Raw genomic sequence first — 17606 nt, 5'->3', positions numbered from 1 at the left:
GCGCACCACCTGCTACTCCCTTCCCCCACCGACAGGGGGAACACCATCTGCTACTCCCCTCCCCCACCGCCAGGGGGCGCACCATCTGCTACTCCCCTCCCCCACTGCCAGGGGGCGCACCACCTGCTACTCCCCTCCCCCACCGCCAGGCGGAGCACCACCGGCTCTCCCCTCCCCCGCCGCCAGAGGGAGCATCACCTGCTAATCCCTCCACCACCGCCAGGGGGCGCACCACTTGCTACTCCCCACCCCCACCGCCAGGGGGAGCACCACCTGCTCTCCCTTCCCCACCGCCAGGGGGAGCACCACCTACTCTCCCTTCCCCACCGCCAGGGAGAGCAGCAGCCCAGCAGAAGGCAGACAGTTTTGTAACAGAGGGAGAGATGTGTAACGATATGGAAATGGAGACACACAACTAATCTTGTTGCAAATGTTGTAGAAGCTGGGCTGAGGAACAGCTAATGCCCTTAGCAATTTAAGGGAACATTTTTGAGGGGGAGACCAGAATATTTCACAACAGCTAATGTTACTGAAATTTTAAGAATTTTCTTTTACAAATCATAAATATTAGTTCATTGAATTTTACCGTGACATGTACTTCCAGAGTGAAGTGAAGACAACCACCTGAAAAAATTTAAGAAACAATGAGATACCCTGACGAGAGTGACACACACAGTAACTTAAAGGAACTTTTCAGCTTGCATGAGCACTTAGAGGGAACATTGCCTAGATTTAAGGTAAGGGGCTGGAGCTTTATAGGGGATTTGAGGAAAAATATTTTCACCCAGAGGGCGGTTGGAATCTGGAACATGCTGCCCGAGGGGGTGGTAGAGGCAGGAACCCTCACAACATTTAAGAAGCATTTAGATGAGCACTTGAAACACCATAGCTATGGCCCAAGTGCTGGAAAATGGGATTAGAATAGATAGGTGCTTGATGGCTGGCATAGACCCGATGGGCCAAAGGGCCTGTTTCTGTGCTGTATAACTCTATGAGCTGTCCTCAACCATGTGTTGCAGACTGCTACATTCCAAGGTCCAGGACTGCGAGCTGAGGATTGAGGAACTCACTAAAACTTGAGGCAGCTGCACAAAGGCTCAATGGGGGAAAAGGCCACAGTCTAAGGCCCTCCCACCATGTGGCTGGAACCCATGTAAAACCCCTAAGTCTGTATGTACCCAAGAATGTATGACACGAAATGTAAATGTATGTTGTAAATATAACCTGTAAATATAAGTGCAGTGAGGCACCTCAGAGTGCCCCATACTGTAATGAAAGAACTTGAACTGTATTGCATTTTATCTAATGTCAAAGTTGAACTGTTATGTAATGTACTTTTACAAATTTTATGAATAAAGTATATTTTCTGAAAACAAAACTTTTAGAAATTATCTACAACCCTTGCAGTCTCCACCGGTCACAATCAGAATTGAGCAATTACCAGTGGACACCTCCATACTGACCACATCTGAACACACACAAGCTGATTTTTGCCAGGTCCAGGACTAGATTCACCAGGTTCTCTGATCTGCTCACCCTGACCCACTAAAGTCTGTGTCCAATACACCCAAACATCAAATAGCAGCCTTGTCTGTTCAGTCGATAACTACCTGTGGTGTATTGCCAGCATCTTCAGTTTAACTATTCAGATTTTTATAAACAGGGAAAAACTGATGGATGATTTATGTGATTACCTCAGCAAGGCAGTGAAATGGTATTAAAAGATGAACAGGGAGTGGAAATAGATAAAATAATGAAGTCATACCAGAAAGACAGAACCAGAAAAAGGAAGAACATTTACAAAATATAAAGGAACAGACTGAAAATACAGAATTTTTAAAAAAATCTATAGATTTACCAAAGTCAACACCTCGGATGTCCTGTTTGCCAAAACTGTATTGTAATAGTTCACCACCTTCCACCACTGCAGATGTACTGTAAACTCCTTTCACAGAATCTCACAGTGCAAAAGAGGCCCTTCGGCCCATCGAGTCTGCACCGACCCAACCCAACTTCTAAGAAAATTGAAGGAATGCCTGAAGTTGTTGAAATCAATGTTTAGACCAGAGGGTCACAGAGTGCACGGGACACCAATACAGCTGTTCCTGACCCTCAGTTTCAACAGTATAGAAGGGAGGCCTTGCTGAGTGCAACGTGACAGTGACAGATCCAACCTAAGTCACTAATTTCACATGACTCCCTAATTGATCCGTATCGGTGCCACAGTTGTCCTCAGTACCCCTATCTGGGATGGAGAGAAAAATAAAAGTTAGTGTTCCTGATCAATACCCAATACTTTCGGAAAGTGCACCTTTGTGGTTATGAACCAAGGACAGAATTGGGCTCAGTTGTGATTTTCCCCAATAGACATCCATTTAGGGTAGGTGGTGTAGTGGTAATATTAGTAAATCAGTAATTAAAAGGCCCAGTCTGATGTGCAGGGAAAATAGGTTCAAATCCCACCATGGCAGCTGGTGGAGCTTAAATTCAATAAATAAATCTGGAATATAGTACTAGTCCCTGTAATGGTGACTGTGAAATTAGCATTGATTGTTATTTTTTTTAAATCCCATGAATGAATAAAAAAGAACAGTTGTAGTTGATCTACAGGTGGAGTATGAAGGGGAGGGTTCTGTGGAAAGGTAGCACCCATAAAAATATATAAAACTATACCCCAACAAGTAATTAGTGCCAATTGAAGTGTAGTCAATGTTATAATGTATGCTTTAGGGATGCCCTCAGGGTTGCTAACCCTCCTAGATTGGCCAGTCTACTGGAATCGGCATCTATCTCCCAGTGACCATTGAAAACAATCGGGAGATTTAGGATATGCAAAATACTAATGGATATAGAGTTCATGAGTGGATGGGGTTGGCAGTCAGCTGGAATGTTTGTCTGGGGGAACTGATGGTCGCTGGATGTTCATAGACCACCATTTCTACTTTGGGTAAAGATGGTGGCCCCCCTCCTCTCTCTGGGATTGGGGCCTGAGAATTGTTTTGGGTCTCCTCTCCAGCCACAGTGCTTCTGAGATAGAGGAAGAGCAGGTGGGGAGCGTCGCACCAGCGGGTTAGTTCTCACCAATGAGAGGCTGCCTGTTCCCGGGTAGAGTGAGGCAGAACTGGGGCTCAGCCTGAAATATGCTAAGTGCATGCGCCTGGAGTGGGGTAGGCCCGAGTCTGCTGCTTTCAATCTGGCTGAGAGCCCAATGGCAGGAGTCTGGGGGAGGGGCAAATGGTCTTGTGATATCTTGGCAACCCTCAGTGTACTCAAAAGCATCCCTGAAGAGATCAAACATCCCCACCAACTCACAGGAGTCCCTAGCTTATGACTGACCAAAATAGAGAAAGTTCATTCAGGAAGGCAGCGAATTCATCAAGAGACCTCAACAGGAACACAGACATGAAGGTGTTAGAGAGAGCAGACAAACCTCCAATAAATTCATCCACCTGACCCTTCGACCACCACCTGCCCCACATGTGGACAGAGTCTGTAGATCGCACATTGGACATACCAGTCATCTCAGAACCCATGGAAACTGAGTGGAAGCAAGTCATTCTCAATCCCAAGGGGCTGCCTAAGAGGTTATGAAACACTGCAGCCAATCTGTGCACAGCAAACTCACGGAAACAGCGATGAGGTAAAAAAAAAAATTACTTGTTCATTAAGTGATGTTGATTGAGGGATGAGTATTGGCCAGGACACTGAGGAGAACTCCCCTGCTCTTCTTCAAGATAGTACCATGGGATCTTTCATAGCCACCCAAGAGAGCAGACAAGCCCTTGGTTTAGCATCAGTTCCAAAAGAACATTTGTATGCAGTTACTATAGAAGATTGGCTTATTAATCTATTGCACTGTGTGCTTTAAAGTTGCATTGTGCATCAGGTAAACAAAACCCAGGGAAAGGGTAAAAATAGTTTACTTAGCAATATAGATCCAGGCAGCGTTGCCACAATGCTGGTAGTTAGCAAATAATGTCATTCAAAACAGTTCCTTCTACTCTGACATAAAAGATACTGTTGTTTTACCTTACCAACACAAATAGCAACTAAAATACATCATAAAGGACATAAGAAGCAAAAGAAGTGATTCTCTAGCTAGCAGACACTGAGAGGGTAGGGGGAATTTCCCAGATCTTTGGAGGCTGGGGGTCCAGGAAAGTAGCAGAAAACCTCATGGGGGCGGATCCCTGACATGGTCCCACCTCCGGGTGAGTCTACTGGGGTGGGTTTCACTGCAAGTGGCAACCCACTCCATGGAAGCGAGCAGGCAACCAAACAGAAAAGACGTCAATTAGTGGCTATTTTGAGAAAGCGAGGCAAGTTTGCTGGTGTTGCCTGAGCACTCCTGGACAAAAGGAAACAAGTAACAATTAAATACTGATGCTCGACTTGCAATCTGTGTTTTTACACATTGGGTCATCATGAAGCTCTTGCCTTTATTCTAGCAATGAAAAGGTAAACTGTTCATTTTCAGTGTAATACAAAATACAAGACAATAAGTTCAGCCTTAGAGTGAGGTATTCAGCTTTCTGGACAGCATGGCATCTTTGTTTAGCTGTCTTATGCGCAGTAACATCTTATTTGATTCAGATTGGCTTCCTGTGTTCAAAGCAGTGCAGCCTACTGAAACAGCCTTTATTATGCCGACTGCCAACATGTCTTCCAGCAGAGCCCAAGGTAGGCTGTGCTGATCAGTAACCTGCCTTTGCTTTATCTGACTGTATCCCACATTGCATCCAAAGTTGTTAGACTGTTCTGGTAGTTGGACAGGATGTCACCTGCATCTCGATACACTATGCTTAATTTTCTGCATCATGATTTTTAAAGGAAGGGTAGATGTTGTAATCAAAATCTGATGACTCCACACACTGCTTTTTTCTTCAAGCGAGGAATGTAAACGCTAATGTTTTCCTGAATTAATAAATGTCTTGCAGAATTATGCAAAATCAAAATAGAACCCTGCTTTGTAACAGTTTTATTACCACAAAAAGTTAAAACGAGTATACAAATTGTGTTTTATTTTTCTTTTCTGCAATTTCCTGGTATTTTCTGTAAAAAGGTCTTTTTGTTTAAAAAAAAAGTTAATGATAATCTATTTCAAGTAACACGAAATCGAAATGAGCACACTTTAGCACGGGAGAGTTGCCAGGTTTCGCTTCTCCAGTTAATGAGATGTGGACAAGGGTGTGGAATGGACCACGGGAGAGACAACAAGCAGATCAAAAAGGGATTTCAATTTGGTACGGTTTCTAACACTCCTCTCCCTCTAAACCGTTTTTGTAAGTAGTCACAAAGAGCCCATGTTGCACGACTTCAATTATAATTCTGCTCTTTCCAGCAAATTTTGCCATCTTCTCCTAAATGTACTGCTCCACTAGCCACCAGATGGAGAGCGGCAGGATAAGCCACATGCTCAGCTTCTTTCACTCTCTCCGAGAGGGTCTCTTCAGAATCCCCCACAAGTACTGGAACAACTTTCTGTACGATAATTGCTCCGGCATCAACATCTTCCTGAAACAGCCAATAAAAGAGCAGAATACAATTAGAAGAAAAAGTTGAACAACATCACCTAGCCCTGCATAAACCAGGTATCAGAGCAGAGACTTCATTTGTGAGTGACTTATGATCGCACTCCCGTGCCATTTTTACAATTACACCATTGGGAGAACTCGGAACTCATTTTAGTCAATGTTAGATTTTCGCCTTTCAATTTCCCTTGCGTGTGTTACCGACCAGTTCTCCTATGTCTTGCACCTCCCCAGATTTACAGCTGGATCGCAGATGTGTACACACATCATAGATGCAATAAAGGGTAAACAAGATAAGCATGAGAAAGAATGGAACAGAAGGGTATGAAAGGGTTTCGAAAATATCTAGACGTAGGGAAAATGGTTTGACTTCTGGGGGAGTCCAAAATTAGAGATCATAAAGGTAAAATAATTACTAAGAAATGAAATAGGGAATTCAGGATAAAGGGCGTTACTCAGAATGGAAAAAATGTGGAAGTCCCGACCACAAGGAGTAGTAGGCATGGACGTATTTAAGGGGAAGCTGGATAAAACAGGAGGGTGAAAAGATTGGAAAGGTATGATGAAGCAGAGTTCAGGGAGGCTCCTATCGAGCAAAAAGCAGTTGAGCCGAATGACTTGTTACTGTGCTGTCGGCTCGATGTAACATTTCTCTTAATCATGCTTATTCTCTCCTGCAATGAAATGAGTTTTGCCGTTCCACTTAGTCAGATTCAGATGAGTGTTTGGAAGTGTGGACATGTGTCACAAGAGCGGAAGCAAGACTTGCATTAATACAGCGCTTTTCCCGGCCACTGGATGTCGCAAAGCGCTTTACAGCCAATGGCGTGCTTTTTGAAGTGTAGTCACAGTTAAAATGTAGGGAATGTGGCAGCCTATTTGCACTCAGCAAACTCCCACAAACAGCAAAATGATAATGACCAGATAATCTGTTTTGTGATGTTGATTGAGGGATAAATATTGGCCAGGACATTGGGAACTACTCCCCTGCTCTTCTTCAAAGTAGTGCCATGGGACCTTTTACATCCACTCGAGCAAGCAGATGAGGCCTCAGTTTAACATCCAAAAAAACAGCACCGCCGACAGTGCAGCCCTCGGCAATGCACTGGAGTGTCAACCTTGATTTTTGTGCTCAAGGCCTGCAGTGGGAATTGAACCCAAAACCTTATGATTCAGAGGTGATAGTGCTATCAATTGAGCCAGAACGAGAGGAGGTTGACTCTACATTTACCCTCTCAACTACAAATACCTGCACAGCTCAAGGGAGTAAGATCTGAAATACCAACCCAGAACAAAAAGGATAATTGTCATGATCCCCAGTGGAAGATTAAGAGAACCAATTATAAATCCTACACTAAATTCCACCCTATCCTGACAGGTCATTGTTGAAGGAATCGTAGCATAGAAGCATTCTACTGCATACATAGTGGTCCGGAGGTATGGTAGCATAGTGGTTATGTTACTAGACTAGTAATCCAGAAGCCTTTCCAAATGATCTGGAAACATTAGTTCAAATCCCATCATGGCAGTTGGGGAACTTAAACACAAATAAATAAATCTGAACTTAAAAAGCCAGTATCAGTCGTAGTGACTCTGAAATTAACATAGTCACAAAAACCATTCTGGTTCACAAATGTCCATACCTGATCTGGCCTTCATGTGATTCCAAACCCACAAACATGTGGTTGATTCTTAATTGCCCTCTGAAATGGCCTAGCAAGCCACTTAGCTGTATTCAAGGTTGAGGCAAAGGGTAGTCAAGGATGGGCAATAAATGCTGGCTCTGTTAGCAAGATCTACATCCTGCAAACAAATGATAATAAACATTCTCTGCTCCAACTGGCAAACTATGCTGAGTCTTGCTCTGCACCCAAGTCCAGTTCCGCATGCAAGGAGGGTTAACAAAGAAAATAGGAGTAGGTCATTCAGCTCTTAGAGCCTGCTCCGCCATTCAATATGATCATGGCTGATCCTCTAACTCAACGCCATACTCCCACGCTCTCCCCAAACCCACCATACCCCTTGACACCCTTCGAGTCTAGAAATCTATCTATTTCCTTCTTAAATATATTCAGTGACATGGCCTCCACTGCCTTCTGTGGTAGAGTGTTCCACAGGTTCACCATTCTCTGAGTGAAGATGTTTCTCCTCATCTCAGTCCTAAATGGTCTACCCCGTATCCTGAGATTGTGACCCCTTGTTCTAGAACCCCCAGCCAGAGGAAACATCACCCCTGCATCTTGTCTGTCCAGCCCTATCAGAATTTTATACATTTCAATAAGATTCACTTACACTGATTCATATTTCAGTTTTATTGCTGAGAAGGTAGAACCCAAAGAGTTGGCACAACCCAACATCCTTCATAAGAAAAGGTGGGCTGCCACTGATATTAGGAAAAATTAGATAAAAGTAGTCTCCAACTTGTGGGAGAGTCCAAAATACAAGGTCATAAAAGGTAAGATAATCACTAACAAATCCAAGAGGGAATTCAGGAGAACTGTCTTTACTCAGAGTGGAAAGAATGTGGAGCTCACTGCCACAAAAAGTAGAGAGGCAAACAGCATAGGGCAAGCTGCATAAACGCAAGGGTGAAAGGATTGGAAAGATATGGTGATACAGTTAGATAAAAGTAGAGCGCAGGGAGGCTTGGGTGAATAAAACACAGATCACATATGGAAATGGAAAAGTACAATTACGAGGCAGTACTACCTCCAAAAGCAATTGAATTGTAGTTTATGACTATGTTTCTGGTTACAGTATCAGCCAAGGCTCAGCTGATAGAACCATCACCTCTAAGTCAGAGGTTGAGAGTTCAAGTCCCACTCCAGGACTTTAGCACTAAAATCTAGGCTGGCACTACAGTACTAAGGGAGTGCTGTATTGTCAGAGATGCTATCTTGCTGATGAGAGTTAAACCAGTACCCAGTCTGCACTGCCAGGTGGATGTAAAAAGGTCAGGTGGCACTATTTAGAGTAGGGGAGTTCTCCCCAGCATCCGGGCCAATGCTGATCCCTCAATCAATATCACAAAAACAGGTCATCTGGTCATTGCTGTGTGGGAATTTGCTGTGTGCAAATTGGCTGCCACATTTCCTACATTACAACTGCGATTACACTTTAAAAGTACTCCATCGGCTATAAAGCACCCTGGGATGTCCTGTGGTCATGAAAGGTGCTGGATAAATGCAAGTCTTTCTTTCTTGCCGTACTTTTACCGATTGCTGGGGAAGCTAGGCGAGTGCAAATCACTTGGAATAAAAATCCAATACATCATCATGTCCTTCCCTAGAGCACTGGCATCAAATCCCATTGATCCCGTGTCCTGAATGTCAACGTGACCAATCTTTCAGACCAACGCTCAAACCTCAGCCGAAGAAAGCACTGTGGTAGTGAGGAGAAAACTGGAGAGAGAGAGAGAGAAATGGAATATGTGGGAAATTAAGAACTAAAAGGGGGAATACTTACAGCTACAAAATGCACAGAGCACCCAGTGACTCGTACTCCAGCCTGCAGCACCTGTTTGTGGGCATTAACTCCTTTGAAAGAAGGCAGCAGCGATGGATGAACATTCAATAGTTTACCTAGAAGGCAGTTTATAATTAGAGAATGCTGAATTCAATTAGTTTTTTAAAAAAAAAACACTCAGTAACTTACTGCTCTTATAGCTGGACTGAATGTAATGAATAATACGGCGTCTCCTCCCAACCCAAGATGGCCATTGATACCCGTCTGCACATGTGCACTTGACCATGCATGCGCAGAAAACCAATGACGTCATCTGTCTCCTACACGGATCCTGAAGGCATTCACCCAGTCGCTGAGCCTCACTCCGGGCGGACAGTCCAGGCGCGGCCTCCTCACAGTTTCCGGGGATCCGCCCTCAGGGCTCGGAGACTGGGTGAACGTCTTCAGGATCCGGATAAAAGGTCCAATCTGAAGACAACCCGGAGTTTCACACGCGGGACACGGAGGTTGTAACCCGGAATTGTGGCCGTCACCAGGTGGATCAGAAGCCTCTCCCCACTCCCTCACCATCCTGATTCCCAGCTCCATTCTGCCCTGCTGACTCAGAGAAGGTGAGGCTTTTTCAATCGCCATCTTTAATAACCGTTTGATAAGCATCGCTGCTTCTGGCCGCTGCCTATTCTGTCACTCGCAATGATGTCACAATGGTGTAAAACTGCGCATGCACGATGTTGGCAGCAAACAGCCAATGAACAATCCAGTTAAAGTTAAAAAAAAAAATTCAATACAGCGAAAACATACACCCAAAGCCAACATGCACTTGTTATTCTTAAACATTATTTAATAAAGTCTTTAATAAGGGGTAATTGTATATAATTATGCAGCCCTCTCACCACACAATTCCTATTCCTCTAGACAGAATTGTTTCGAGCTATTTGAACAGTCCCTATGACAGCTTCAGTGACTCTACTAATTTTAAGTGCAACTGCTAACAGATAGTGACTTAGTGGCAGACAACAATTAACTACAGCACACTCACTCAGTAATGGTCTCAAGATTAAGGCCATGTCAGTTCAACAATAGTCAATGCTAAAATATCAAATTTGACGATGTACAAACGTTTATATTTCTTTGTGCTCAGTACTCAGGTTCAAGATGTGCCAAAAGCAGATCTTTATTTCTGGCGTAGGGCTAACAGATTGTTCAGATCACCTGGGTGGGAAAAAAAAAACAATATTTACCGTTCCATTTCTTGACGAAGGGACCAGAGAGGATTCTCATGAATCCCGCTAGGCAGACCAGCTCAACAGAGAATTCCTGAAGTACCTGATCAACAGTGCTGTCAAACTCAGAGCGGCTTCCATATAGCTTATGGTCAATTACCTATAGGTTTTCAAATGCAAAAGAACCCAGTCAGGCACAGTACACAAAATGTAAAAAATACTGCTAATGTCAGAAAATCACAGAATCACAGGACAAGTTACAATGCAGAAGGAAGCCATTCAGCCCATTGTGTCTGCACCAGCTCTCCAAATGAACAATTCACCAGTGCCGTTCTCCTGCCTTCTCCCTGTAACCCTGTAGATTGATTATTTGAAATTCCCTCGAATGCCTCGCTTGACCCTGCCTCCATCACACTCAGGCAGTGCATTCCAGACCCCAACCACTCGCAATGTGAGAAGGTTTTTCCTCGTGTCGCTTTTGCCAATTACTTTAAATCTTTGCCCTCTCGTTCTCTATCCTTTCGCGAGTGGGATCAGTTTCGCCCTGTCTACTCCCTCCAGGCAACCTCATGATTTTGAATACCTCTATCAAATCTCCTCTCAGCCTTCTTTTCCCCAAGGGAAAGAGTCCTAACTTCCCCAAACTGCTGTAAAAAAAAAGCTTTAAAAAAATGACTTTTGCATCATGTTTTTCTTCTGTAGTGAAATGTGACTACAGAACTGTGCTCCAGCCAGCTATAAACCGTGTTGCTCTGTGCAGTAGCATGTTTATGAAATAGTGGTCCTAGACAGTCCAGGTTTACTGGTTAACAACCAGGTATTCCATTAAACATATCAGTGTCAGTGCATGGATTCCTGTTTCAAGGTTGATCAAAGCTCAAATTGTTAGCTATCACTGCATTTCAATAATTAACGTGGTTTCCTGCGATCTACATTCACCAGTGAGAACCCAAGGGACCTCCACTCATACCCGCACAAAACAGACCAACATCCAACCCACATAGTCTTCATAAATGAAGGTCCATGAATCTGACCCTGTTCAGCGTGTGTAATATTTATCATGTGTCTAAAATAATGCACATTCACAGAAATGTACACATCAACAATACTGCGTATATCATATTTACCCATGTATGTATCCAACATTTCTTTCCTTCTGCTCACTATACACTGAAACACTAGCTCATCCTTAACTGAGAGTATTGCGTCCAGTTCTGGGCACCACACTTCAGCGAAGATGTGAAGGCATTGAAGAGAGTACAGAAAAGATTCACAAGAATGATACCAGGGATGAGGAACTTCAGTAACGTAGGTAGATTGGAGAAGTTGGGAACTCGGTTTTCCTTGGAAAAGAGAATGTTGAGAGGAGATTTGACAGAGAAAATCAAAATCATGAGCAGTCTGGACAGAGTAGATAGGGAGAAACTGTACCCATTGATGGAAGAATCAAAAACCAGAGGGCACAGGTTTGAAGTAATTGGCAAAAGAAGTAATGGTGGCATGAGGCAAAACTTTTTAATGCAGCAAGTGGTTACGATCTGGAATGCACTGCCTGAGAGTTTGGTGCAGACAGGTTCAACTGAGGGATTCAAGAGGGAATTGGATCATTATCTGAAAAGGAAAAATGTGCAGGGCTATGGGGAAAAGGCAGGGGGAGCGGCACTAGGTGAATTGCTCTTGCAGAGAGCCAGCAGGGGCATGACAGGCCGAATGGCCTCCTTCTATCCTATAACCTTCTGTGATGCTACTTCCAAGTCACTCGCCAACACTGATAATTTCAAGCATTTGCTGCGATTTTCGCAGTAAATAAATCTTTAGGTTTTGTGTCGTATTCTACAATTGACTTCGGGTAAATGTAGCCCTCCAATTTTCTTCCTTCTTGGGTGGAGCAGGGGCAGGAAAGAGAAGGGAAGAAAAACAAAATCCCAAGGCCCCTTTTCCTGCACCTCTAATGAAATGTGGAATCAACATGTGGCAAATGACCAGAAACACCATGGGCAGAATTTTCTGGCTGACATGCGGGTGGCAGAACCCGCACCTCAGCGTTTAAAATGTCGTGCGAGCGTGCCGACGTCAGCACGCGGCATCGTGATATTTCGGTCGGCGGGCACGCTCAGCAGCAGGACGCTCGCCCGCCATTAATTGAAGGCCTCGTTAAGGCCCTTAACTTGCCAATTGTCCAGGATTTTGAGGGGCCCGTGTGAACTTCGGGTTGGCGCACGGGCCCAACGGGCAGGTGGGTAGGAGATTTTTTAATAAAACTCATGCAATGTCGGGATATGTGGACTCAGAGGGGTTGTTCATGTTTTACACAAAGTTATTATTGATGAAAGTGTTTAAAAATTGCCTGTGTGATTTATAGCAGTTCACATCGATTTCCAAGAGCTTTTTGTGTACTTAGAAACCAGTCTGCAGACAGTAATCTTTCTCGGGCCTGCAGCTTTCCGGAGGCCTCCATTTAGCCTGGGGATATGGGTTCTGACATCTCCTCTGGAGGCAGCTTCTCTGAGGAATAAGGGAGGGATAGAATAAGGAGGAGGCCAGGAGTGGACAATCAGCCACCAGGGGAGCCACCTTTGGGAGGCCAGGCGCAGGCACAAAGGGCGCAGGGCCAAGAGATTGTCCAAGGTGGAAGGGGCCGCAGAAGATGCCATTATTCTGCTGCCAGGGTATACAGGCGGCGAAGCAGCTACCTCAATATGACTGAGGTGCAGTGCCGAATGAGGCTCCGACTGTCAAGGGGGACAGTGACAGGGGAACTATATCTGTCAGATGATTGACCCTGAGATCTCCTCTAACTGTGTGGGTGGACACCCCATGCCAGTGGCTCTGAAGCTCACAGTTTCCCTCCACTTCTATGCCTCTGGCTCCTTCCAGGGCTCAGTGGGTGATCTTTGCGGTGTCTCCCAATCAGCTGTCCACACTTGTGTCAAGCAGGTCACAGATGCTCTGTTCAGAAGGGTATCCACCTTCATCCACTTCCGCTGCGACCAGGCAAGTCAGGCACAGCGAGCCAGAGGCTTCGCGGCCATTGCTGGCTTCCCCCGTGTCCAGGGTGCAATAGACTGCACACATGTGGCCATCAAGGCGCCAGCAGGTGAGCCCGGTGCCTTTGTCAACAGGAAGTGCTTCCACTCCATGAACGTGCAGATAGTGTGTGATCACAGGATGCTGATTCTACAAGTCTGTGCAAGGTACCCAGGCAGCTCCCATGACACCTACATCCTCAGACACTCCCAGGTGCCGGGGCTCTTCAGTGCTCCGGTTCGGCTGGATGGATGGCTGCTGGGTGACAAGGTCTATCCCCTCAGAAGGTGGCTCATGACGCCACTACGCCGGCCAAGAACAGAAGCTGAGCAGCGCTACAATAGGAGCCAGGGCTCCACAAGGGCTGTGGTGGAGAGAACCATCCGTCTTCTCAAGATGCACCTCCAATGTCTGGACCGCTCAGGACGCACACTCCAGTACCCCCCAGATCACATCTCTGTGATAGTGGTAGCATGCTGCGCTCTGCACAATCTTGCGCTGGAAAGGGGGGATGCAGTTGACGATGATGACCTTGATGCAGTGGATGAGGCAGCACATGATGAATCCAGCAGTGGCTCATAGGATGAGGAAGCACAGGGCGATGATGAGGGGTCGACCCGCTATTACACCAAGGAGGCAGGGACACTTGGGCCAATTTAATCCAATGAACCTTCAGCTAGCTCCACACACATGGATCAGCAGGAACAGCCTTGCCTGGCGCTTCCACACGTGGCACTTAGGTGCCACATCTTCCACCTCATCAGCTGCAACTAAGGGCTTAGTACAGAAACATCAATGTCCACTCAAACACTCATGATACGTCTGTGAAAAAGAAAAATTCAGCACAAAGGAAACACCCTCAGCCATGGTAAGAAAAGTGGACTTTATTATGTCCAAAATATAACAGAGACTTCTCCATTGCAAACATAAGTATTTTGTTCCCTATTCTAAGGCCAACACAAAATCACCAGTGACATTCCCGTTGAGTGCCTAACGTGCCTTATGCTTTTGTTTGGGGGTGCTATGTCTAGGTGCCGCCCCATCGGTCGGAGTGGCTTGTGAGACAGCCTGCTGACTCTGCTGTCCTGTTGGCCTCGATGACCTTGGTGGGCGTCCTCTGGCCCGTGGAGCCTGTGCTGGCCCTGCCTGGGAGGGAGTGGCCAGTTCCAGAACTGGCACCTCCCCAGTTGTCGCAGCCTCAACTGAAGCAACATTGACTGGCAGAGGGGCGGAGGAGCTGCTGCCCTCATCCGGAGCACCCTGAGAGGAGCTCGCAGTGATGACAGGCAGCTGCTGCACCGACCTGAGGTCACATTGGACCTCCCTGCTCACCGCAGATGCATGGGCACCGAGCGCCGACACCTTGGACACATTCGGCGTCCATCACTTTGAATAACACATGGGTCTTAGCACCCATGGCAAGGAGGCGCAACTAGGTGCGGTGCCGATGCCAGCAGATGGCTCTTGGCCACGACACCTTGAGGCAGCCCTTGCACCATCTCATCACCATCAATAAGACATGTGTTGGAGTTCTGAGTATGTGTCTAGCTGCCTCCCCTGCAGGTTGCCCCCAGACTACTCAAATGCGACAAACACCAACATATGCTGCAGGGAGAACCCATCTTCACCTCAACCACTAAGGCTGATGTAAGCATGGTAAGTATCCATTTGCCCACCCAGCGTGCACCAAATGCCCAATGCAGTAACGACAGCAAGACATGGTGGGGGTGCTCAAAGGCTAAGGCTGCCTTCTGGGTCAAATGGCCAAGGCCGACATGGTACTCACCCTTCCAGAACGCAGCAAATCATTGAATCTCTTGCGGGCACTGGGTGCCAGTGCGCCGTACATCATCATGGGTGCTGACAGCATCAACAACCTCCTCCCACGCCTGGCTGGTGACATGGGGGGGCCCTCCTCCTCCCATCATCCGGATACAACACATCCTGAAGGCTGGAAACCTCTTGGAGGAGGACAGCAAGGCATGCATCGGAGAATCGAGGGGCACAGTGGCCCCCCGCTAGCCTCTCCTGCAGACTGGCCCTCCCTCCTCTTGCTCATGCTCCTGTGGAACCACAGCTGCCTCTCTCTCCCCGAGTGGCCATGGGGCACTGCCTCAAGCAGGCTGCTTGGCCACTCTTCATACAGACTGCTGGCTCCCCATTGGAACCGGCAGTCTGAGGCCGCCCACCCCTGCAACTATTTTCCAGATCTCCACGGGAGTCACTAACCCGCTGGGTGGGCCTTAATTGGCCCGCCCGCAGAAAATAGCGGCGCGGCCCGGTGCGGCGGCAGTAATCGGCTGCCCGCCCTCCGCCAAGTCTGTCGGGCCCACTCGCCCGTCAAGGGCAAAATTCTGGCCCATGTTAATTTTACATTGGTCTCTCCAGCTTCAACTGAGAATAAACCAGGACCAATTTAAAACCTCCAAACAAGACTTGTTCTTCAAATGCTAACATACATACAAGCATAATCTGGGTTTAGTGGATTTCTAGCATTTCCAGTTTACGATTTAAATGCTGTATTAAACATCAAAGGTAACACATTAACGACTGGGAACATGTTAAACAAGAAGTGTCACAAGCCTGCACTTTTTCTTGCACCCTGGGTTTTACTCACATGCAACATTTACTGGTTATGCTTTATATCTGGTCAGCCCACCAGAAGTTATAGTGCTCTCACCCTTGTCGGGATTCCAGCTCGAGTTGCTTTCTTCAGCCCCTCCACGCCAGTTTTGTTGGATATGACAATTGCTATTTCTACACAACTGGCAGGATCCTTTGTGTGTTCTATTATGGCCTGAAGGTTTGTTCCTTAAAAGAAATAAAAGAGAAAAAAGTAAACAAGTAGCAAATGTCTTCAGGGGAACATAGCATCCCGTTTGTCGAAAATGCTTGGCGACCAGTGAATAAGATCTGGGCTATTCATGATCGGAAGAAATAGCAGACGTGAAACCAGACTCCAAAACTCGTACGTGCAGACTGTTAGAGGTTCAACCCAATACCATGCAAATTTATCACTGTCAAATTCAAGACCACCGAATGGTCAAAAAAGATGCTTTGCTGCACATTTTGGACTGTGGTCCCATAGTCTGAAGACCCACGATTTCTCCTCCCATCTGCTCCATGAGGACTCTCAAAGGACTTTAAAAGGAGAGATCTTGCTGTTAGCAATGAAAACAAAACGGCGTCACATTGAGGAAACATATTCAAACATCTACCTCAGTAAACAGCCATATATATATCAAATTGAGTAAGTATGGTTCAGGCTGGAACTAGAGAAAAACTAAGCCATCCAAAAGCCCGTCTGTTCAGCTTATTCAGGGCTCAAACGGATTAAATGTTCTTTCACGGACACAATTATTTCTGCTCAAAATAGGGGAAGCTAACCTGTTCCGGAGATGAGAATGCCCACTCTCACTTTCCGAGTCTGCCCACAATCCTGTGATAAGCCATCACCAGCAGCACATTGATCTGACTGCTGGTTTAAGCGTAGTGTCTTCATGAGATTTTTAATTGCTACCTTTTCAGTGCCTAAAAGTGGAGGGGAAAAAAAAAAAGTGTCAAATACTTTAAAACAGCTTCTTTAAAAAAATGCTTAATTAGCTCAGTTTGATTGTGAACCCTACAGGATGCCATCTCGTAACAAAATGGGTGGACACCAACTAAAAACATTTCCCAGCACCCTCCACGTTATGGTTAAAGGTCAAGACAGCAGCCAATTCCCAGTCACATTTTTCCATTGTAATAGAAAAAAAGTTAGCCAGAATTTCTTTTCCATTCACTAATGTTCATGAAAGGGACAGGTTTGCTCTTCTCCTTTTTCCCTCCATCACTCCACCAGTTAGAAAAATGGACCAACAACAGCGCTAGCACGTGAAAGAGCACTGCATGAGAAATCTTCTAAACTAATTTGAACCAGCAATTCAATACAGTAAAAAAGGATAAGGCACCAACAGCAAATGCAGAGCTATGTTTTCTCCTCCTTCTCCATTTCTTTCCCAGCTCTCCAGGAGGCACCTATATCTTGCTGGGGTATGATTGTGTGTGCACTGGTTTGGTGGACAATGATGGACTTCCAGTGAACCTACATGGTAACTATCAGCAGGTGTGGAAGACAACACAGCCACATGCAGTCCTGTCTCACCTGATATTCACACTTGCACTTGCCAGGAGAAATCACTAGACAGACTTCAGGGGTGGAATCACTGGCTGATTAATCCCCCTCCTATCCCAGAGGCACTGAGACCTTAATTTAAATCAATCCATTTGCTACCATCCAGCTGAGGTTACAAGAAGTGATCGAGAGTGGGAACTTTGTCTCTTTATCCTAACCATCTAATTCAACTCTTATGATCACCAT

At 45.8% G+C, this 17606-nt stretch overlaps 1 protein-coding gene across 2 annotated transcripts in view; it reads right to left on the bottom strand.

Annotated features, from left to right (window-relative positions):
- Nucleotides 1-4962: 4962 nt before the first annotated feature.
- Nucleotides 4963-17606, bottom strand: part of gart (phosphoribosylglycinamide formyltransferase) — a 50201-nt gene continuing 37557 nt past the window's right edge. For both annotated transcript variants that reach the window (XM_078560208.1, XM_078560210.1), the window contains exons 18-22: nucleotides 16634-16777; nucleotides 15927-16057; nucleotides 10238-10379; nucleotides 8997-9112; nucleotides 4963-5514 (exon numbers count right to left, since the gene is read on the bottom strand). In XM_078560208.1, coding sequence (XP_078416334.1) covers nucleotides 5317-5514; nucleotides 8997-9112; nucleotides 10238-10379; nucleotides 15927-16057; nucleotides 16634-16777 — 731 coding nt within the window. In that variant the 3' untranslated portion in view covers nucleotides 4963-5316. The remainder of the gene's footprint in view (nucleotides 5515-8996; nucleotides 9113-10237; nucleotides 10380-15926; nucleotides 16058-16633; nucleotides 16778-17606) is intronic.

This window comes from Cetorhinus maximus, chromosome 16 (genome assembly GCF_964194155.1).
Source record: "Cetorhinus maximus chromosome 16, sCetMax3.hap1.1, whole genome shotgun sequence".
NCBI classification, from domain to species: domain Eukaryota; kingdom Metazoa; phylum Chordata; class Chondrichthyes; order Lamniformes; family Cetorhinidae; genus Cetorhinus; species Cetorhinus maximus.
Note: the sequence above shows the minus strand (reverse complement) of the source record. Positions and strands in the feature narration are given on the sequence as shown.